The sequence below is a fragment of the Pseudopipra pipra genome, chromosome 2, assembly GCF_036250125.1.
Source record: "Pseudopipra pipra isolate bDixPip1 chromosome 2, bDixPip1.hap1, whole genome shotgun sequence".
Taxonomy (NCBI): Eukaryota; Metazoa; Chordata; class Aves; order Passeriformes; family Pipridae; genus Pseudopipra; species Pseudopipra pipra.
In genome coordinates this window covers 80,453,511-80,478,030 of record NC_087550.1, presented here as the reverse complement: position 1 = coordinate 80,478,030, position 24,520 = coordinate 80,453,511, and the positions used below count along the sequence as shown (strand labels likewise).

General features: G+C 35.4%; 1 protein-coding gene across 5 annotated transcripts in view; it reads left to right on the top strand.

Moving 5' to 3' along the window:
* FGF14 (fibroblast growth factor 14) overlaps positions 1-24,520 on the top strand; it is a 401,680-nt gene that overhangs the window by 303,091 nt on the left and 74,069 nt on the right. For 3 of the 5 annotated variants that reach the window (XM_064646100.1, XM_064646106.1, XM_064646101.1), the window contains 2 exons: positions 4,563-4,673; positions 13,186-13,289. In XM_064646100.1, the coding sequence (XP_064502170.1) occupies positions 4,563-4,673; positions 13,186-13,289 (215 nt within the window). The remainder of the gene's footprint in view (positions 1-4,562; positions 4,674-13,185; positions 13,290-24,520) is intronic. The other 2 variants (XM_064646102.1, XM_064646105.1) reach the window with 1 other exon arrangement.

Genomic DNA, 24,520 nt, shown 5'->3' with positions numbered 1-24,520 from the left:
GGGGGGGTAGTTAATTATTGTCCAAAGTAGAGACGCTTCAGCAAGAAAGATGGCAAGAATCTCAGTCCAACACTACCTCTCCTTCTTATCCGCCCCCGTTGTTGGGGTACTCTTGTGTGAGAAGTCAGGAAAAGGGGCCTTTTACATGTCCCAGGCCTTACAAACTAATGAGATGTCTGGAGTGGATGAGACACTCAACTTTGGGTGGGTATTTTACTTCCCAACTTCAAAAGAAATCTGCGGGTTGCAGAATTTTGAGGGGTTGACTTTTTTTAAAATCCTGATGCAGACTATAAATGAGCAGAATATACTTCTAAATACCGACTTTCACTTGGCTCACTGAGCAATTCATTTTTTGACAGACTGGCAGCTGACTGGAAAGTTTATTCTCCATAAGAATGTAAGTTAATATGAGACTAACCCACCATTAAACATTTGCTTGTCATCTCAAACAGGCTTTTATTTAGTACCTTTACACAGAAGAGGGAGTAAATAATGACAGGCTAAAAAAGCCCTCCTCTGGTAAAAACTAAAAATTAAAACTCCAGTGGATACTAAGGGATTAATTTTTCATGGTGTTAATATACAGTGGGCATATTCAACATTGTTCTTCTAGTAAATTCATCTATGTCTTAACACTCATATTTAGTGAGTTTGTCCCTTAGATTATTTTAAATCTATAAAATTTCTAAAAAGAACTGTCCTGGCAGTATGTCAGAGTGGGGAAGGAGATGCTAAAACCATTTTCTTTGTGAACAGAAAATATTCGAAATTCAAAACATGAAGTGTCATAATTGTTCTAGAGCAAAAGCTGCACTCAGGCTGCCTTGAGTTAACGCCAAAGCCATTTTTGTAGCCACTGTTGGAGAGAGAAGACATCTTAATTAAACTTTGCCTTTGTTGAAGACGTCAGAAAAGCTACTGGCAGAGTGTGCATGCTAACTGCAATCACACATACTGCCATTACCACTGACAAGGAAAAAAAACAATACAAGTGGGCTGCAAGTGGCTGCTGTCACACAAATTGCTGTGGAAGAAAGCTGTTGCTTGTCCATTCAGTATGTCTTTGAATTTTAAATGACAACCTCTAATAACCACAAGTCAGAATAATTTTTTCCACGGTAGGGCTTTACTGACATGTCACACAGAACTGTTCAACTTCAGAAGTCAAGGTGCAAAATGAGACCAATGAAAATCATTAGGAGATGTTGAACTTTGATTGTTGATCCATGGTGAAGTTTGGTTTTTTTTGTTTCTTTTCCCCTGAATTCAAGGTGTTTAAAATTATATAGAAATGGTATTGTTCACAAAAAACACTTCAGTGTGGCAGCTAGGACTTGGAGAAAACTAGCAGCAGTATATCTATAATAAAATCACCCTTATCCTGTTCATTTGTGGTTTATCATTTTGTTGTATTTTCTCGCCATTCTCTTACTCTTACATGTGGGAAGATAAAGGCATGTGTGGGGTTTAATGGATAAGAATAAATGCTGTTCTTCTGTCTGTGTCACTGCCGTTAGAGTTAAAGAAAGGTAACATACCCAGTACCCTTGTGGACAGGCAGCATCAGAATTCTGCTATTTTTTTCTGGGCTTTGCTGCTCGCTCCTGCTGTCTAGCAGACAGTATTAAAAAAAAAAAGATAAACTAAAAGAAAGTGTAGTCCTGAAGGATTTGAGAAGCTCATTTGTAAAACATCTGAAGTTAAGACTGTTCCTGTAATGTTATTAAGAGGCAATGGGTGGAAAAAATACCTTAGAAATACAAGGACTACCAGATTTCTCTTCTCTGCTTGCTGCTCAGGTGTCTCAAAAAGGACCTGAAAGAGTAATTTATCTTTCTGCCAGGAGAAGAGATAAATTCCTTGCTTGACAGGATTGTCTGCTTCATCTTGGAGATATTTACCTTGAAGCTGTATGGAGTAGTCTTTGTGACTATTGCTTATTATGACTCACATAGAGATTGATGTGTCATTTCACACAACTCTATCACTAAATCTGGGTTGCGTTTTGGATAAGATCAAAGAAGTACCATGTCTAATTTCCAGTTCCTCCAGTTTTCTGAGCACTGTTGAGCTAAAACATTTAGTTGTTATTTACTTTGATTCTGTGATCTGATGCACTGTGATATATGTTTACTAAAGATTAGAATCAAGAACTAGTAAAATATGCATGATTAAATTACTTGTCAGGAATAAAAGTTTCAATCTCGCCAAGGACAGGGGGGGCCTTAAGGCAGAAAAGATGTTCTTAGGTAAAAAAGATTCTGATAATCCACAGAAAAAAAAAATGAAACTAACAAAGTAAGAAGAAAGTTTCACTTGCTACATAACAATAGTTATTATTTTGCTATGTTTGGATTTGAGTGAACAAATAAGTGGAGGATTCATACTCTGTCTCATCACACATAGCCTGAAAAGCTAGCTGAAGTGGATAGCTATTCACTAAGATACTTTCATTTGGGTATAATTTTGGATGGTTGGTAAAGCAGGGTTAGCTTTAAATAATGCTTTTGATGAAAACATACTCAAATGATTGTTAGAAAGTAGATTTGTCAATTTAGAAAAACTAATAGAATAAGTATAAAGAACGACTTTGAAAGTCACTTCTAAGTTTGACATTTTTCCCTTGAAGCAATAAATGTAAACAACTGGTGACAGTGAGTTGACTGTGCTTTGCCTTCCTATGAAACTTGGCACTAGAAAGTGTTGATAAATAATCATTTATTCATAATTCTATAGGTATAGAAAGTGTTTTTCAAAATGCTGATACTTTTCCTGTAAATAATATTTAAAGATCTAGTTTTAATAACATTTTAAAAATTATTTTATTAAGTCTTTAAAAATGCCCTTTTTAATACGTGTTAAGTAAGCATGTTTAAAATTGTCAGTTTGAAAGTACACATTGAAAGCATACATTGATATGAAAGAGCTCTTGTCTCCTTTTTAAATTATGAAAATAGTTTTAAGTTGCCTGATGAAGTTGATGGAGACATTAAAAGATAATACACTTTAACATGTTTATAAATTTTTAAAAAATATTTCTTTCTGATTATTCCTATATAAAGACTGAAAAACTTTTGCTAATTTAAAAAATCATGGAAAGCAAAATCTGCAGATACAATAAATTTAAAAGAATAAGTTGTAATGTGCTTACAGGTTAATCATCAAAAGGTAATGTTATTTATTTGCATGCCTCAGAAGTCTTACAGTGTTATTATTTATAGCAACAGTTTTATTATATTTACAGTTTAATCATGTATTAATAATTTAGATGGGTTTATTGTTTAATATGACTTTGTAATTTGGATACTCAATAAAAACATATTCAGAATAATTTCATAGAACTGAGCCCCTATGGAAAACTTCTGAACATATAACTTAGAGTAAGTTTTGTTTATTAGTGTTTATTTTCACCTCCCCATAGGATACTATAAGTAACTCAGATTGATTAATTGTGAGAGCAATTATACACAGATTCAAGGAGGATTTTATATTCTGGCCACGGGGTTGCATGGAGACACTTTCTGTCTTAGAAGTTCACCTCTTTGTTACATATCTGTATCAAAATCTTTATGAATTTAGTTCACTACTCTGGAACTAAGTATGATATGACATAGATGCTTTTAATGCTAATGTTCTCACAAGTCTATGTACTGGCTACCTGGAGCTGGGCCTAATAGTTAATGTTTAACAATATTAATACCAATATCACACAGAGGTAGTGCTGTTGATTTTTTTTAAGATGTGATGTCTTCTTTCTCTGAACCAGTTTTGAAACAGCTCAATTTGTAATTTGGTAAGGCAACATCCATGCTATGAATCAAAAAGTTTGTGACTTGGCAGTCCCTGTCCAATTCTTAGAAATTTCATATATGCAGAGTATTAAAGAGATTACCTTCGTTGTTCAGCTACCTAAATTTCTCATGGCTTTAGCTTACTGAGGATTTTCCATCTGTTGAAGAAAGGTTGTATCTTGCCCTGATCATGAGTGTTTTTCCCTGGGGAGTGTAAGAGGGTAGGTGGGTTGAATCCGCTTCTAGATTGGTAAAATTTTTTGGGAACTCTTCAGATGATACTGTTACAAATTATATCAGATTAGTCTATCACTTTCAGTAGAAAAGGAAAGAGACCTTTTTCTTCCAGTTTCCTTAAAACTTATGTGCAGTACAGTAAGTTACTAACATGTATGAAACGAGTAGAGTTTTTCAAATGTTTTGTTATTTTCTGTAAGGAACTATACTTGTTGCTGAAGTCTAAAATTTTTTGCAGGGCTTAATCTGGTTTAAGCTTTTGACTGTGGGTATTTGGGATGTTCTTTTTTCTCTGTTTTACCTGTGTTAATTGTAATGAGGAATGTTGGAGGCAGAGAACAGGACACACAACTGATCTAATAACACTCTGCAGTAAGATTTTTCTCCATCTCCATCAGCACACATCCTGTTGTAGTACTTACTTTTAAGACAGCAATGCTGCTTCACCAAACTTCCTCCTACAGTGAGAGAAGTAGGGATAACTCTTGGAAAAAGTTTTGAGGCTAGTGACAAAATATGTTTGTCTTTCAGATCCCCAGCTCAAGGGTATAGTGACCAGGTTATATTGCAGGCAAGGCTACTACTTGCAAATGCACCCCGATGGAAGTCTCGATGGAACCAAGGATGACAGCAGTAATTCTAGTAAGTGACTGCCCCAGGGGAATGTCTTAATCGCACACACAGGTCGCATCGCTCGAATGTGTATGCACAGACACCGTGTTAATGCCTTTGAAGGGTTTCTGAATGTGTTTTGTTCAAAGGAGGAGGGTTCTGTCTGTTTGAAGCTTGATGACCACCAGCATGGCTCGTACAGGACATTGGCCTAAATATGTTCCCTCTGAAGACAAAGGTGTAAGTGCCCATGGACCTTACGAGTGAGATATTTAGGCCAATGATTGTCTTCTGGTAATTTTATAAAAATGGCAAAATTATATTAAAATATTTTTAATAAAAATTATACATTTAACATAATTTTTTTTTACCTTCCAATAAATAACAAAGAAAAAAAGAGCTGGAAACTAAATTTCCCTGAAAAATCTGGATATATAGACCCTGATTCAGCAAAGCAAATAAATGTACATTTAACTATTAAAGTTCTGCTTAAAACACACACTGAAGTACCTTGCTGAATTGGGGCTAAAAATCCTACAGTCCCTATACCAGAAAGAGTTCCAATGACCTTAAGCAAATTTCTGCCACTGTAGGGGCTGCATCAGTGACAGTTTTCAAAAATATTCCAAACAAAAACAGTCTTGAAAGGCCGTGTGGCTGACCACTTTGATACACTTTTCCTATGATAAGGCCACATATTTTCATTCAATAAGGATATATGTCTTTGATAACTTCAGCTGCAAATGTTAATTAAAAAAGCCTATTCTTACTCTAGAAACAGTTGATTTGTATTTTGTATATTTTAATTATAATGACATATTTAAGTAACATTTCTGTGTGACCTTGAGTTCTATTTTAGGCACTTTTAATACAAAAGCTTTATCTTCTTGTTATGCACACATATACATAAATAAGCCTTCAGTTTCCTCAAAAATCTTGGAATTAGGCTACAGAAATTAGGGGATTTGAGGTTTCTGCTTTACATTGGTAAGGTCTTATTTTATCTGTTAATGCATGGCTGTCATTTATAACACTTTTCATCAACAGATAACATGATCATCTTTTATTGTTTTGGTTTTTTTAAAGTGAGAAAAGCTGATTAATCTATTTTGATATGTACTTCTCTGCCTGCTTTCCAAGTGGTTTTGTCCCTCCCCACACCCTCCCTCCCCACCCCATTCCTTGTTTATTTTCTTCCCTCAGTGTGTCCATCTCTCATGCCCACTTCTGTACTGGACTAAATACTAAGACCTTATACAGACAAGACTATTATTGCCTTTTATAGAAGCTTTGCCTAGGTGAGGTCTGAGAAATATATCTTAGAGTGCGAGTGTGTGTCTCTCTCTGCCCATCTCTCTTATTTTCAGCTTCAGCGAGAAGGTGTGTATGACTACAATAATTTTGCAAAGTTTTATTGGTTTTTTCTGAGGTTTTTTTTAAATCTTAGAACTCTATGAATTTGGATTCTTTGCAAAACTGGACCATACTACTTTTCTCTTTTTGCTGTTGTCAGCTTCACAAATCTTTTTTTTTTTCTTACTATTTAATTTACCTTTCTCTCCCTTCTTCCCTGTCTTTCTGATTTTCCATCTGTCTATCCATCTCTTTTATTCTTCTTTTTCCAAAATGTAGAATGACTTATAATATTATAATTATTATATATGTATCATTATAATATTATAATTAATATTATAAGTATTAGGAAATATAGAACTTCTCCAAACTCAACCAAATACCAGATAGCAATATTGTGTATTTTGGATAAATATTGTTAGATAACATTGTGTTTTACTTCAAAATTATTTTTAAGCTAATTTTTTTTCATAAGAGTATTTTTTTCTGTCTTTAACTGGTGTGATTCTTTTTTTTTATTCACTAGTCCAATTTTACAATATTTTTTAGTAAAGACAGTTTAGAACAGAATGCAAAATTAATGTGTTTGCCAGGAGGGCCTATAATTCCACCTGAAATTTTGCTGGTATAGATGTATCAACACTATATTAAGAGCTGAAAAGATTGATCTAGTTGGTCTATCCATTAATATAAAAAGATATGAATATGCGTCTGTTTCTTTTGTGCTGTCAGTCTTTCTCCTTATTTTTTTCCCTTTCCACTCTATTTCCTTCCATTTCCTGTTAAACTTTTTTTCCTATTGCTTTTGTTTATTGCAGCATATTTTGGTTTTCCTTCTCTTTTTTACTTTAAAACAATAATTTTCTCATGGATGGAATTCCTAGTATTTTGATATTTTATTTTCTGAGCTCCTTAGCATGATAATTTCTGTCTGAGGCTTACAGGTAAATAACTTCTGGCAGTGGCCCAAGGAGAAAATCCTGCTTCTGACCATTGTGTTTACAGACTGCCTATTTAATGTGCCCAGTGGGTGAAGGGATGGACATATATTAGCTGTCAGTAGGACAGATAATATGCTTTTCTTGATAGTGAAGATGACTTCCATTTGATTGTGTTCATAAAAAAGGAAAACACAGACCACCAAAGGGTTTGCACCTCTGCCAGCCTTCCACCTGTCTTCTGGACTATTCACTGTCCCTGAAGAGAGTGCACTGGCCATCTGAGTAAATGGGTGTCAGAAAAGCAAGGCGTGAGAGTCAGAAAAAGATATATTTTCTTTTTTGTCTTCAGCAAGGGAACTGTTTGAAGCTTAGTCATGCTGCTACTTTTTGTGCTTCTGCAATGTATTCTGTGTCAAGCAGTTAGAGCAGTGCTTGAAGTTAAAATTCCCTCAAGTGCCTATATCATTTAGTACTCATTTTATATGTATGTCAGTAAACAATAAGTTACACACTATTGGAGTCGCAGTGTTACAGAGAGGTAGCGTAAACCAAGATTAAGATGTCTTTAAAGCTTGTCAGTAGTCACTTTAATGACATTTTGCTTCTATTTGAAGTCAAAATGAGTAGTACCAGTGGATTTAATCAGCTGCTCTAGTGCAAGCCATTTTCCCAGCTTGCCTTAAATCTGAGTAAAGGCTAGAGTCTGCAGAGAGAGAGATGGCAAGATTTGTAGTACATTTTGCTGCACACAAATCCTTCCACAAAAAAGGAAGAAAGATGTGACTACTTGTAATTACATCCCTAAAGGTACTTTTGTCTGTTCATGTTGACGGCCATGATATTAGAACTCAACCTAAACAGACTGATAGTTTTCAGTTCAGTGTTGTAATTTCTATGTATAACTTTTCCAAGCTAATCATGTTTTGTGAAAGAGTGTGAATTAATGCACCCATTGGTTAATGATGCTGTTTCCTTAGATCACATCACCAGATCAAGGCTGTTGCTTAAGCAATCTTGTGTGTTCAGTCTGTGGGTTTTTTTGCCCCACTCTCAATCATATGTAAAAAGAGGCTTTAATACATTGCTTTTATTATTTTAGCTGCTTTTCTCTTTTTTGTTTCTCTAATGCCTTACAGTTTATGGTTTGCTTTTGGAGCATGTTTGTAGTAAAGGCAGGAATGACTGTGATTAAAGCTGTAGGGTTGATTACTGAGGTCCTACTCAGTGTAGCTGTCCCTCTCTAGCTCTAATTTTCCTGGATTTTACAGATGCAAATGCAACTTGCTTCAGTGTTGTCCATGGGCCTTATTGTTAATAATTAGGAAAGCTACAAGCTACTACACAGAAATCATAAAGAAATAGATTTCCATATGTGCTTGTGGTAACAAGCATAACATTCTCCTCCTGTCCTCCCCACCTAAACCAGTTCATTTTTAGGTTTTGGTCTATCTTCAAAGTTTTGTCTTATGAATGAAGGGTAGTTTCTGTAGGAAGACTAATAAATTTGAGAAATAGACAATTCTGATTCTTTAATTTCTGAGATCAAAGCCCTAAATCTTTTAGATCTATGGTTTCTTTTGATTCACCTAGAGAGTGTATCTCAGACAACAACCACTGAAAATATTTAACATAAATGGTGATACTTTCCTTTATAGGAGATAGACCTGATTGTAACACTCAAATGTTGCTATTTGCACCCCTTATGAATTACAGTCATGTTTAGAACATGTTTATAACATGCTGTAATTAAAAGAGCATTACTCATTGGTAATTAGCCTTATTTCATAAGCTTATAAATGACAAAGATAACGTTAACCAAGCAACTTTGATCTGGTTTTGTTGTGAACATCTCTTCCTTTATTATTCTGCAGCATGCTTTTCCTCTTTTGTGATGCTTGGTATCTGGTAGAGTTGCTGTTCAAGAAAATCCTGCAACCATTTAACATTCCTTTATTTTCATCTTTTAATGCATGGTCCTAATATTTTATTTATATCCTCCAAATTGAATATGGAAGTATTAATTTTTTAATGTCTTTCTAAAGTACCTACCCCTATCACATTTTGGTTTGAAGATAGAAATAAAATAATCTTTACAGCACCCTTTTAAGGTAAAGGAGATAATTAGACAGAAATAAAGCACATGAAGATTAAGAAACAACACCTGCAGTGCTGTTAAATTTGGATTAATGAACGTTAAATTTGAATTACTGCACTGAAATACCTGCAGCCTGATTTTCACATTGCTTTTTACTGAAGTTTGTCTTCCAAGAATTATTCAGGCATTTACTCGTCTACCTACACTACCTCTGGGAGTTAGGTAAGCCTGTTTCTCCCATTGGGATAATCTTAGTCTAACAGAGTCAGTGAAGGCCATGTTCAGTTATGTTTTAATTATGTCTTGTGTAAAGTCAGGTAGGTAGAATGGGTTTACTCCATAAGAAATGGGTGGACAGAGCTCTAAATACCAACCTTTTTGCACTCATTGCCAATCTAAGAGATGTTATGATGAGATGTTATGAGTCGCCATTTTTGCCTGTGGACCTGCAGATGAAAAAAAATTAAAGAAATAGTTGCCTTGTTCTGACTGGAGATTTGGTGCTGTGGAAAGTTTTATTAACTGACACAAGAGCACAGAACATTCAGAAGAGACAGCAAATTTATAAGCCTTAAGCAATCGTTTTTTTAGCGAGCTTCTTGAGAAAAACAGTGATCTGCAATAGCAATTTTCTTGTAGCTACAAGTCAGTTGTACCTACATAGATTTTCATAAGTAAATGGAAATATCTGATTTTAGGCATTTCAGATTTCAAATTAATAGACTATGATGATATTGCATAAAAGAAGGAAAAAGTTATGTGGTGGTTTTGTGTTTTGCTCAAGAAAGGAGTGATTGCTCATAAAAAAAATAAAAATGGACTTAAATTTTGGCTAAAGCTTTGTGAGGATTAGAATCCAAGTCAGATTTGGAGTTCCTGCAAGTCTCCTCCATGACACCTAAACAGATAACCATTTTCATGCCAGTTGTTTCTGCTAACTGCCCTCCACCCCCATTTTCTGATCTTGTCTGTGATGGGAATAGGCTTAGGCTTGTAGGCTTAGGAGAAGGAGGAGAAACTGTGTGCTTTGTGATCACGGTTTAGATGGAATACAAATCAAAGCTAAGGGAGTGCACAGGCTCAGTGCTGACAAGAAGAAAAGGTTTTACTGGAACCGTTTTTGCTGATCGGTTCCTTTGTTTTGCTTAATGGTCCCACGTCTTATTTACATTTGGATTCGCCAGGCTTTCTGCTTGAGTGTGCAGCATAGGAGCACTGAGCATCAGGCAGAGTTATATTTCCTAGGCTGAAAGAGGGCGCCCCCTCTCTCAACTCATCTATGGACTCATTGAACTGGGTTTAGGTACATAAAGATGTTCAGGAGCCTCACTCTCCAGTTGGTTTTGGTTTTGGATCAATGTCTTAAAGACAGAAGAAAGCTGGGGAAATGGTTCTTTTTCACAGCCCCCTCAGGTAAGAGCATAACTTTGGCTGTGCAGAACCAAAATGCCAGCAGACTCTGGAAGGCTTTCTGCTTCTCTCAAAGCAGGTTCTTATTAGAGTGGGGGATAGCATAGGTGAATCCTAGGAAGGTTTGAAATGTGTAATTAGGCAGAAGAGTCTTGTTCATTAAAGAGTACTGCACAGTCATGTCTGGAGGAAATTGGCTTTCCTTTGGCCACCTTCAAAGCACCTAAAAACCACATACTGTACCTTCCTGATACATGTTTTGCTGACCCCAGTATGAAACATATTGCTGATCATTTGTCAATTGAAAACTGAATGTAGACTGGCCCGCCTAGTTTCAACCAAGTCTGAAAGATTTTGTGAAATTTACTGAATTTTCTGTATGTGCAGAATTGCAGCATTTCAGATCATACTCTAAAATTTTATGGTCTTAGGCTAATTACAGGAGCTCCGACAGTCTCCAATTAAAATCTAGTGGCAGTAAAAGATACATTACACACCCTCTTCAATGCTTTCTAAATTCACCAGCAACTATAAGATGCTCTAGTAATTTTATAGGTTGCATAAAACACTGCCCTGTTACAAGCCTCTAATTCTTCTTCAGTGATGGCTGGAGGTTTTTTTCTAGCTCTGCTGCTTTATTTTTAATGGCAATACAGCAAATAATATCTATGTTCCAGAATTTTTTTGACGGAACCTCTATGATTTGAAGTTATTTTTCCATAGCAGTTTTCATGGCTGACTTGTCTTTTGTGTTCATTTCTTGTCTTTATACAAGTATTGTTTACTTTTTCTTTCTGGTGCCCCTTCAATTGTTGCTGCCCCCCCCTCTAGCATGGTGTTTCTATGCAGGTGTCCTCCTCCCCCACAATTTCTTTTCTTCTAGGAAAAAAACCCAAACTCAATTGCTATCTGAAACTTAGTTCTTCTCTGACAGACTCCCCATCCACCATCCACAAAAGTGATTTTGCTGGCTTTGAATTGTTTCCTTTCAGGGTAATGACTTTAATTTTTAACTTGCAGATTATATTGAACATTTGAAAGCCCTCAAGCCATGCAGTGTTTAGCCTATATACTCTTAGGATATCTTATCAATGAGTGTCATATTTCGCTGTTTATCCTAATATAGAGAGGGAACCTTGTCTGTATCCAGTATTTTTCTAGTCAACAGCCCACTAAGACCCTAGCATAATGGAGACTTTTGGAAATTACAGAAATTAAAATGCTATTTATTTATGCTAATTCTTGTCATCTTTTCTATTCTTCTTTGTAAGCCTCCCCCAAAATTGTTATCTGTTCTTCTAGACCTCTTTTGAATATATTTTTCTTTCTACACCTTTAGGAAGCACTCTGCTACAATTCCTAGCTTTATACTGGCTTTTTGTGTTCATAAAAAGATCTAATGTTACACACTCTTTTTCTCCATAACAATGTTGAAGGAAAAGTATCTTTTTTTTTTTTCATCCACTTCTATCTTTAAGTTCTAGTAGTCAACCTATGCTTTTTCTCAGTTGTAAAGATTTGATCATCTTCATCATAAACAAACTGTGGATTTGTGTCCTTTGACCAAACAGGAGTTTTCACACCTTGAGAAATGTACTTATCCACTGCAAGTACATGACACTTTTTCTCTTGATTTTGGCTTTAGCTCTGGCATTCTGATTACAGATAGCCTCATACAGTACATTTTCTGGTCACACCTCTGAACGACCTTCCTAAATTTTGAGGAACTCTCTGTAGGTGTTACTGTGTTCCTGAGACCTGACTTAGTAGAACCATAGTCCTCACTGCATATGTTGAATACATAGGTTGTGCTTTTGGTTTTCATCCAAGGACTTGTCAGTACTTGACTCATTCGCAGTGGAAAAATATTTAGCATGAACTCTATCTCATCTAGAGCTTTTCTTCCAAGACTGATGTGTGCTTTGCATCTGATTTTCTAGTATGAGTCAGTAAATGTAGTATAGGTGTGTGCTGGCATAATTTTTAGAAGAAGAATCTTTCATGTCTCCTATTTATATAACTTTTCCTGGTTTTCTGTGTATTTTTCTGTGGTGAGGCTGGTAAACTACCACTCCTCACACTGGTCTTTTTCAGACAGTGATCAAAGTTGTGGCTGGTTTGTTACTACAGAGGTATATACCATTCCTACAGTATTTGCTATTAGGTAGTTTTCTAATTATTTTCTAATTACTCCACACACGCATGCACAGAGCCCCAAGTTTTTGAGCATGTTCTGTATTTAGCTCAATAACATTTATGCACATTTAGGGTCAAGTACATATTTCGGTGCCTTTATGAACTTTTAAACCTCTGCCATTACCTTCTGTGTTACTTGCCAGAATTGGAGATGTTTTCTGCAGGGCATATCATAAGTATTACTCTTATGATCAGTCTACGTTGATGAGGGAACTGGTGGGCTCTTTGACTCTATTCAGATTGTCTCAGATGTTCATGTTTGCAGTGCTGCATAAATGATTACAGCCCAGTTTGCTGTGCTTTGTATTTACTAGTTAACACTTGTGCCAGACACTAAACTATTGCAGAATTTATTGGTAGATAGATAGGCTTTAATTCTGAGGACGAACTTTATAAGAAGCTGGTTTTTCTGAATTAGTCTAATTTCAAAATCGGAAAAAAAATTATACAGTTTATTATATAGTTTCTTTCTTTTTACTAGTGATATTTATTAGGATATTGTTTTAGTCATAGCATATTAATATCTGGTTATGTTTTTTCTTCATAGCTTTATTCAACCTTATACCAGTGGGACTTCGAGTTGTTGCTATCCAGGGTGTAAAGACTGGGTTGTATATAGCCCTAAATGGAGAAGGTTTCCTCTACACATCAGTAAGTACCTTGCTGAACTCTGTTTAAGAGGCACAACTGAAGCTGAAATCTACACAAGAATGAGACATTCACTTTTAAGAAGTTCTGTAATGTCTTATATATATATATATACATATGGTACACACACCATATATGTACACAGCATTATCTATAAAGGGGATTAAGTAGAAATTACTGTGTACTACATATGAAAGTCTGCATGTTAACAGTCCAGAAAAGGCATGCTGTAAATGTCTTTTCCTGGTAGGCTATACTGGTAGTGTGCCATATGTCACAAAGCTTATAATCTTCAATTAATTTCTCAAAAATCTTTAAATAAAGACCTGCAATTATTTTTTTAGTGACTTGTTATCAGAATCCAAAAGCTGCTCCAACAGTTACTTTTATTGATAAGATTTACAAGTGCAACTTCCATCTAAAAGGTTGTTAACAGCCTTACAGTTTATCACCATAATCTTGTAATTGTGTCTTAGCATTATTGGTTTTTATGTCAGATATAAAGAAAATAAAGAGTTCTGTGAGGGACTATATCTTTGTGGAATGATTAAAGTTGAAAAAAAAATCTTTTGAGTCACAAAGAAGACTGCTGGTAAAGTGATTGGAAAGATCTCATGTTTATGATATCATTGTTTATGATATTTCAAATGATTTAATGCTAATCACTCAGTGTGTTGTTGTGAATATTTGTATTCAGTTTTGTATAAATTTAGTGTCTTAACCTCCTTTGAAAGGCAAACAGACTTTAATGTGAACAGGCAGTTCTGTCAGGTATTAACAAGGTGGCCTAAAGGATTTTTCATTACTATATTTTTACTGACATCTATGTGGAATTTATTTACATAGTGCTTTTTCCATTTTTTACGTCACATAGTTCTTAATTCCCCACTGAGTTACAATATAATGCTTTGTTGTCAATGACCGTTGAAAGGAAATTGGAAAGATTAAGTTTCTGATGCCCTGAGGGAAAGTATTCTGTTTCAAATATACAATTTTCTTGGAAAAGCTAATTAGGAAGAAAAAAATGGAACTAATCTTGAATGTCAATGTCAAGACAGAGAGAAAATTCCTCCTTATACAATGTCTGCTGGAAACTCCAGCAGTATGGTCTACAACATTTTTTCGCTTCTCTTCAAAATAAAAATTCTATTGCAGGAAAACATGCAATGTTTGCTGTCAGAAGGAAGAAAACTAGAAGAAAAAAACCTAGAGTTATTAGAAAAAAATGAATTACTGACTTTCCAGTTCCATCACTTCATGTGGGGAGTTAATTTCTGTATCATGGCATGAAGAGTACTTTTTGAATGTGTTGGCACAGTGAAGAGTATATTCTTGCCCAGCACTGTTTCTGAAGTGAGCACTCAGTCCTTCAGAAAGAAATACAAATTTCAGAAGGTGTACAGTTTCCTGATGGATAATTCTGCAGACGGAGTAACCCTACATATACAAATTCTCACAGCCACTGTATTTATGCATTCTGGAAACAGTTCAAGTTAAATGAAGTAAAGTGAGGCAAGGAAATGAGTGTTTTTATAATGTACTGCTCACTCTTGTGCAGAGAATGAAAGATGAGTGGTCCATTAAATGGTAAAGAGATTTGATACATTAGAAAACACAGTGGAAGACTTTAGTTTTGATATGTCTACAAAATGATTTTCAACTTAACCTTTTGTCAAGCAGAAAAGTAATAATTTGATCTAATACAAATTTAAAGGCAGTGGTTTCAAAACATCAGTGCTGTGATACAGGTTTGATTGTTTCATATTAATGTATTGAAAACATTGGTAATACACTTTTGTCTCAGCAATTGCCTGCTTTCAGCATAAAGACTAATGAATTTGAAAATAAGACAACAAAGCATGAGAGAAGTCTGTCTCCTCCTGAGGATCAAGATGAAGAAATAATGTATGCAGAATTAAATACTGTCATTTGTAGAAAAGTATTTTTAACAAATCACTTTCTATTACTGTTCTGTTTGTGGATTTTTGACTCATTTTCGTGTTTCTGTATCTGTTGCACTTAAATGCTGAAGTTCTATATTATATGTCATGTATTTTTCCCTTGGTTATTTAGAGAAGGATGGAAGAAAAAAGTTTTTGAAGTTTTGTATGACGACCATCATAACTGAAAAAAAGTGCTGCATAATGGGAATGATAGTTAAAATGTATACATATTTATATTTATTACTGATTTATTATAGGGATTTAAAAAATGGAAGCCTGCACTGTAGACTAAGCAGCATTTATAGTCTGAGACAAAAGTACTGTATAGTCCTTTTCCGCAGAATACCTCAGTGTCCCTTTTTCCATTCACAGTGTACAAAATCCATATCTTGTGAGAATATACTACGTGTTGATGCCTTTCTTCAGAGACTGAAGGCCCCAACTCAATTATTTTTATCATAAGGTTCACATCCTGTTGACTAATTAAGCAACAGCACTGTCAGGAAAGGTATTACGTGTGAACCTGCTTTCTTTGATATGAAGTGTTCAGTAAGAAGAAAACGAAGGTACAGTTACAGACCAGCTTTGCATACAGATCACCAAAAGCAGAATTACATTGTCTCTTGCCTTTTTTTAATTTTTTTGTCTCAGTAGTTAGTTGTGTCAGTTTGAGAGTCTTTTTCCCCTTTCCTCCCTTACTTTATTCTGACATATTTAAGATTTTTTCAACTATTTCTCAGAATTAGAACTATCAAAATATGCAGAATAATCATAGAAGAGTCTTATGGCAATATTTCTTTGAACAGAAACAGGGGGACAGTAAATTGTGTAGGAAGGTCACTCTCAGGAGCTTTTCATACTTATTTTGCCTGCTGCAGCAGTTGAGATTTGTATTCTGTCCTTTTGGGATTGATCAAGCCAGGGTCTCTATCATACACCATCAAAGTTTTGTCAAATAAAGGAGAAGCAAAATCTTTGGAGTTTGACAGGGATTTGCAGAATTCCTGAGAGAAATTATTTTTACAAAATCATAACCTAATTTTTTCTATGTGTTTAATTATTGTAATATCAAAATTCATTTTTTCTGTCAGATGAAATATGAGAACAAGAGTCTTTTCATGTTGTTTTTTATCTTGCACTTTTAAGGGTTATCCCACCTAAAGACTATCTCACCTATTTTGAAGTTTTGGGTTACTGCATTCAACTTTATTTCTGTGTGTATATATATACACATATATATTCATATTGATATATATCTACTCATAATTAAGATATATTTATCTAGTGACAGCTTTCAAATTCTGCATGTGTTAGTGAGCAGTGACAATTATAAAAGTGAGTTGAAATTTATTTTAGTTGGTTTAATGAACTGTGAGCAATTCAGTATTTATGACTGACTTAATAACTGTGAAAGCTAGTTGGAGAATCTGGATTTTTCCACAAAGAACCATCTCAGTTGCTAGCAAGATTTTTGACATAATAGTTATGGACTTCATATATCAGAGTCAAAAAATGATGCCTTACTCCTGTCTTGCCTTTGGAAACGGTGAGCAAGATGAGGTTTCTTTTCCAGGTTTTATCTTGTCATAATCAAAAAGAGTGAAACTGGCTCCATACACTGAAAAATGAAGCACAGTTCCAGGGATTCTCCATGGGGAACAGGTATTGCCTGCAGCAGGAAGATGGCAGTGCAGTACATGGCAGAATCTCTTGTTGGGTTTGATGCTAATTTTGCTCAACTCCCTTTGCAAGCGGTTAACTAGTTCAATGTTCAGGGGGCTGAAGCTTCTTGTTTTGCTTTTAGGATTTTCTGCTATCTTAGCAGGACGAATTCAAAGGTAAAACTTATGTGAGTCCATTTTATGATTCCTATTTTCCTGTGATGACGATATGAGAGTCTTCTGGGTTTATATCAGTGAATTTTTCTCAAGAATTATTTTATATATCTGGGAGGGTTTGGAAGGGCTACTGGTTTCCTTTTTCATCGTAGGAGCAGAGTATTACCAACATTTGGTGGCTATCAGAGTAAAAGAAAAGAGAAAATCTAAAATGTAGAAAAGGAAACATCCTAACTCTAGAACACCTTCACCTGCTTTTACTTTCTTCTTCATATTTCCTTTTTTACTATTTCTTCTGCTAATTTTCTGAAACCAGAGATGTGGACAAAATCAGAGGGAGAAGACTACACCTGTGATATTGTCATCAGTAGATATTAAAGACCTAGGAAGCCACTGTCTGATTTCCTTGTAAGACTGAAACTTTAAAAGATGACTGAGCCTGAAGGGCCTGATCTGACCTGCCTAGTCATCTCTTCCAGCATTGTGCACCGTGGCTCCAGAGATCCTCTTCTGCATTTGGGGCAGTGGGAACGTCACTGGGAGGATGGAAGGACATGGCTGCATTTCTGGGAAGTTCACCAACTTTTTATAAAGTGTTTCAGAATTAGGAATGTCACACCACTCACAATAGAAAAATCTTCCTGTAGGATGATGGTCTGTATTTTTGATCTGCCACGGTATGCAGTGTTGAGGGTGTTGGAAGGGTGTTGGTCAGGGTAGCATTTCTTCTGCAGTAAGATGTCAGTCTGTATCACAGCCTTCATGAAAGAGAGATAATATCCATATCTGTTACTGGGAAGTGCGTTTGTTATATGACTCTGGCAACTCTCACCTGAAAGAAAAGCCTTTGAGGATTTCTCCTGACATTTCAGCAGCTTCCCAATGCTGAAATTTCCGCCATTTCTTTAAGCCCACATAATTGACCTCACTGAGGAGAACCAAATTCAGCCTCAAGGAAGAAGATAGTAGCACAGACAGCAAAGGCTGAGAGTGAGAACTGAAGTAGTCTGTATTTTTAATTAACACCTTATAATAAACAGAGCAGAAGGAAGTTAAAATTACACAAAGCCAAAGATGAAATGTGATGTTTTAAAATCTGCAGGTTTTTACAAGAATAATCAGAAAGGTGTTAACATTGACATCAAGGCATTATTTTCTGTTATAACAGTAGTTGACCTAGGTTTTGGCAAAGATTATTCCCCATCTTGCAAGATACTGTAGAAATAGTCAGGAATATATCTGTTTAGAGAGAAGGAGACAAATAGAGCTTGCTGTATGATTCGAAAGATGTAGACTTTTATTTCTAGTGGTTAGATATACACTGAATATTAGAAAAGGATAAGTCTTGTTGCTCTTGAGGTATCTGTGGTTTTGTAAATGCAAATACATCAGACTGGAGTGTCTCCTTTCATAGTATTGTGATCAATAGAAAACGTAATTTTCTTTCTCATGTCAGACTTATGCTTTAGGGTCTCAACCTGCTCCCACGCATTTATCTCCCAGCATAGACTTTACTAGGACAAGGGTAGGACCTTATGTCAGTTGCCATTAGCTGTGTCTTGGAAGTATTCTGGTTCTCTTTGGAGAGACAAAAACGGGTGGATTTAATTATTTTAAAATCACACCTTCTGATAAAGACTTTTGAAAACTGGTTTTGTGATATTTTTAAGAGTGTAAGTGCATAGACCTTATGCAATCTTAAGGGCTTACCACTAATACGTTTCCTTACCATATTCCTTACCATTTTTGCATTTCCTGTTATCTTTTATTCAATCTGGTATTGGTTAGAAGGCAACCTATATTTGTTTCATATAAAAAAAGTTTGTTTGAGAGGGGAGTATATAGCATGTCTGGGGGCTTTTTTCCTGTATAAGTTGGGCTGCATTGCTCAAAAGGTAAACAAGATCAGTGTGTTCCAGCAGTTGAAATACACTGACAGGGAGGAGGAAAACATCTGCATGGTTTATGCTTATTTATATCTGTGTTTGGAAGTAGATAATTTGTCTCTCAAGTTGCCTGCCAAAAATAAATACAGAAAATTACTAATGTATTTATTTATTCTATGGTGAAACTTAAGGAACAGCTGATAACATAACCCTGCTGTATTGTACAAAATAGTTCCAGATGTTCCTGCTACAGAGTATGGTAGAAAAGGGATATAAAATACATTTTAGGTCCATGACTCTTTTCACTGGGTTATGTTTTCAGTACATTTTTGATTGAATGTGGTGAAGCCAATGCTTTCACACACAAGAAAATGTAAAAGGGAGGCATGCACAGACACATAAGATTTTGATAAGGGAGAAGAGAACTGAGAAGGGAAGAGATGAATGGAATGAGGCTGCCATGAGGAGACTGTGATAAGAAGAGTTATAAGAAAGCAGTTGAGCAGAACGGTACTGTAGAAAACCCTATGATGATATCATCATTGTAGAGATGTTTAGGATGGTATCATCATTGTTCAGGTTACTACCTTTCTGAGTTTTTCACTCGGCTACTATTTGAATTGCAGCTAATAAATAATATCTCTTAAAGAAATATGCTAATATGAATATACAAAAAGATAATTAGTACTATAAAGATACAGTATTTTAGTGTGGCTTCTTACTCTGTGGCACCTGTTCCATCCTCCTGGCATTTAAATGCTGTACTGGGGGTAATAACAGAGTTTGACTCAAAACTTGCAGTGGTGTTTCTTGCCACTTAAACCAAGTATGTATGTCCTGTTTGGTTCCTTAATATCCACAGTATCCTTGTCAGGATCTATTAGAAATTTTTGTCTATAAGAAACTGTTTCATATTTGCTTAAAATATTTATTTTCCTTTCTCATGTATACATCTCATATCCACTTGCAAAAAATCTCTTGCTGTATGTGTTCTCTCTCCCTGAGACTTCAGAAATGTACATAAATGCCTCAAGATTAAAAGATGCTCTTCCAAACTTCTTGCCAGAGCATGGATGATCAGAGTCAGCAGCTGCAACTGGATATTTTTCAATAATTTTATGACAAGGAATAGTAACTGTAGGTAGGTATGCTGAAATGAGGTAATCTAATCTCATGCTTCAGGAAATAAGATTATTGCCACAGGGATCAAGAGGGATGTTTTCCTCAATATATGGCAACATTTACTGTAGCACTGAAGGAGGTTTACCTCTGAACTGTTGTGCAATGGTCACAGCCAAAGGCTGAGCACAGGCTTGATGGACCAGCAGCTTAATCAAGTATGTCAAATTTCTGCCTCTGGCAATTCCTCCCTGTGTTTTTGGCAAACAAAATGTTTGTTTTGTTGCGCAAATACAACTACACTTTTCTGGATGTTTATTCTCTGCATTGTGGTTGTTAGACATTTGGGGTTGTCTGTAATCCTAAATGTTGAATGCATCTCACTGTCTATTGTATACCCCGCTTGCCTTCTGTTCTCTTCCTTCCCTTCTGATTGTCACTGCATAAGCAAAAAGGATCATGTTGGAAATTTCTAATTTTCCATTCATTACTGTTAAATCTTTGTAATTCATTGCATCTAAGTAAGAAAAGTGACTACCAAAGATTTAAAATCTCTTAATTTTTAGACAATTATAAAAAAAAAAAATGTTTCCATAACAAACTTCTATTACTTCTTTCCATTATTGGTTAATGAATATTCAAAATATTGAAGACAATTGTTGATGGATTTTATGGTAAGTTTAAATCCATTTTATAATAAATATGGTCCTCATAGCGTAAAGAAGACTTCTCATTTCATCATGACGATGTTTGATAAGAAAAAAAATGAAGTTTTTGTGGAGCAGAACAGCAGTTAGACATGTGGTACTGTTTATCATTGCTGTAATGGCATAGTTAATGCATCTTCTGTTATTCAGGACTATTTCCAAAACATATATGGCTACATACCAAGATAGATGAATAGAAATGAACAGTGAGCTTTTACATATAAAGTCTATTTTTAAAAAAATATTTCTGGTTGGCTGAAGAATGGCTTCAGTCAGGAAGAATTGTGCTTTCGTTATGCAAGAAAAGTTCCATATTCCCTTGCAGATGTTAAATAGTTAAATGCATATTCTGTGATTTTTTAAAATTTCTCTAAATCTTGTGTCTGTATCGGAATATTCAATTTATATCTGATAATATCAAGATAAAAGAGGAAAATGTTGCATTTACCTAGGTCATTAAAGAAAATTATGCAAGCAGCCTATAACTTCAGGGAACTTGGTAAGGCACCCTACATATCCTATTATGAGAGGTAGAGGCTCAAGTATGTGAGTATTAAATTATCATCATATCTTTATCAGTCTAGGGAATCTTTATCAATCTAGGGAATTGGATTTTTGGAGTTCTCAAATCATGACAGACACAATTCTGTATCATGTGTGGTCCTTAGGATTAGGTTTTAAAAGAAGGATAGTATATTTAAAATGTTATTATTATATGCAAACCTTCATAAGGCTTTGTATAAAAATGTTTCTGTAAATATCAAATGTTGAAAAAAGCCATAGCTGTCTTCTGTATTAGTGTTACATATTTAAATGACTGATTTATACCCAATATCCATTTTAATTTTGAAACAGGTTTCCCATTATTTTGGATTTTTGGGGGGGGGGTGGTCTTGTTTTAGATTGCTATTATACACATTTATTTTCTTGTTGTAACATATTCTTTTTTTTTTTACTTGAATAGGCAAGTGTTTAGCTAAGCTTAGTGAATGATGGTCAGCATAAATATATATCCCGTGTAATATTCCCATATGCCAAGTGCCCCTGTTGAAAAAATTGAGATATTTCTGTTTCTAAGGCAGTTTTAGCCTTGGGCTGGATCCTGTATGGAAACTGGACCATCTGGGTGACTCATAGAAATGCTGATTCTGCATGTTCTGACTAATGACCCCTTACCTTGGCCTCTCACATGTTGGCAGAGCTTGTTGATGTGGGACCTGCCCTAGGGTGTTCATGGCCGCCTCTCTTAAGTGTGCATGTTGCAGGAAACAGAGACAGCCTCCACCTGCTTTCCCCTGTTGAAATTTCTTTGTCCAGGGACTAGATCTGGCGTGCGTCTTTTCAGAGCTGTGACAGTCTGTAGGTGAATATGTCCACATAAAGGACTGGGATCAACTCTAAAGCCTTCTCGTTCCTGTAGGACTAAACCTCTGAAAGGATAACTCGAGGCTATGTTTTTTTCCCTTTATCTAAATTTGTAGCTGACTATTTGCTGATTAGAGTTCACTTACAAGTGTGTTAACACTGATTTTTATGTGTCTATACAAAACTGACTAGGAAAGAAAGCATCCAGCAACTTATATGTAGTTAGCTAACGTCAAGTAGTCATCTCCCTCTTGGTTTGTTTCAATCCTCTGTTTTCTCTGGTTGGCAACTTTCACTGACAGTGATCCTTGGTGTATTCCCATGGATGGTCTGTGATCATATATGTTCATTTAGACAAGTATCATAGACTTTTGGTCCCATGCAGAGCCAGGAGCTGGACTTCAATGATCCTTGCGTGTCCCTTTCAAATCAGGATGTTCTATGATTCTTACAACCTACTTTTGACATTTTTCTTTGTATAGCATGGCTGTTTCCTGTCTTCTCATCTCTCCCTCATTTGGGACACTATTCAGTCAGAGGCAGTTTTAAGTGGAAACAGATCTCCAGGAGGAATGTATGAGGTTCATCTGTCTTGTTACTTGACCAAGCTCTAGCCGTGCAATGGCATCAGAACAACACCTTTTAACTGTGTAATTAAAAGTTCTAATTTTAAATTTGTGAAATACTGTCTGAATATTGGAGGGCTCTGAATTTCTTAGAAGTACAACATGCTGGTCAAGTTCTGATGTTAATTACAGTTGCTGACCTCATAACTATCAGGGTTGGCATAACAGAGCATTTTCAAAAATCCCTCTTGGAAGGGTTAAACTGGTAAGGTTTATTGTGGAATGTTTATTCAATGTATTCTATTCACTGTCAGATGAGAAGCTCTCTTGACTGATTCCTGTTGATTCGACAAGGATTCTTGTTTTTTAGCAGACTACAAATACAGCCTCGGGGATATAATGTCTCTCCCCAAGGATGTCTCAAAAGAAATCATAAATCTGTAGAAAATCAGCAGTCAAACCTGTATCCTGCACTGAAAGCATTGGAATAGGCGTGAGTAGACAACTCACCCCATTGTGTTTGAATTCAGATGTGACTGTTCTCTGCATTCTGCTTTTGTGTCACTAAGCATTTTATAATAAAAAGTGACATGATGCAACTACCTGGAAAACCATGAAAGCCTGGACTTAATATGCAGGATTTACAGGAGAACCTTGTACTTTGATTAACCGAAACAAAAAACTGAAGACTTAATTCCTTCTATGCACCCATGGATTTCTTTTCTGATAGCATGTCACTTTATGGATGGCATTGGCTTATTAACAGTATGATAAGATTTTTTAGCATTACCAGATATTTACGTTATATTACTTAATCTTCAGTGTGATTGTGGCTGCAAAGCTAAAAACAGTGTTTCAGCAGTACTTTGTGACTCTGCAGATGTACACAGCTAAAGACCTAAAGTTTTCCACAAAAGAGATGTGATTGCCTAATTCACCATGGAATTGTTTACTTATTGCAGAATTGCCTAACAGTGAATTTTAAAAAGATAGAGGGAGGGTTTTATACCAGAGGCACAAAACAAAATATAGCCAACATTTCAAAAGCATAATATGTTCTCCTTTTCATGTCCCTCTTGGCCAGCATGTGTCTTCCATGTTGTGACTGATGTCCCCTAAGCAGTTATACCCTGTCACATTACTATTCAGGCTACAGGCCAAAACTGAGCACAGTCCAAATCATCAGGAAAGAGAATAATATTATGAAAAGATCCACTCTTAAAAGTAGCTTAGAAGATGTTAGGTAAAAGTATAATATTTATTTTAAATCTGATTGCAAAGTATTTCTACTATTTCCATCCCCAATATTTTGTGTTCTTGGCTGAGTATGGCTTTATTTAAAAGAAAATAAAAATAAGGGTTTAATTTTATAAAAATTTAATTAAAAGAACACCTAGCTGAGATTAACCACATTCCACAATTCTTGTTGATATTTTTTTCTTTACTGTAGAATGGGTTTGGATTTTCCCTGATAAAGGAAGAGCAAAAGACATGTTATTGTGATAATGTGACAATAGACTGGTTAGACAAAACAGTAAAGTATAATTAATATAGAATAATCTGGAAGCACTATCTCTGCAAATGATTGATATTATTGAACTGAAAAATGTGTTCTTTCAGAACTCAGTAGCAGTTGTAACTTCATATTTTCACAAAAATTACTTTTCTTTTAGCAATGACATAGAATGATTTTTAGATTTAGTTGGAATTTTTCCATTTGTTCTAGTGGGATCTGAAGCTATTGGATTATACTTTAGTAGGTACTAGAAGGATTTGGATAAGTGTAAGCATCATTCTTATTCAGCTTCTT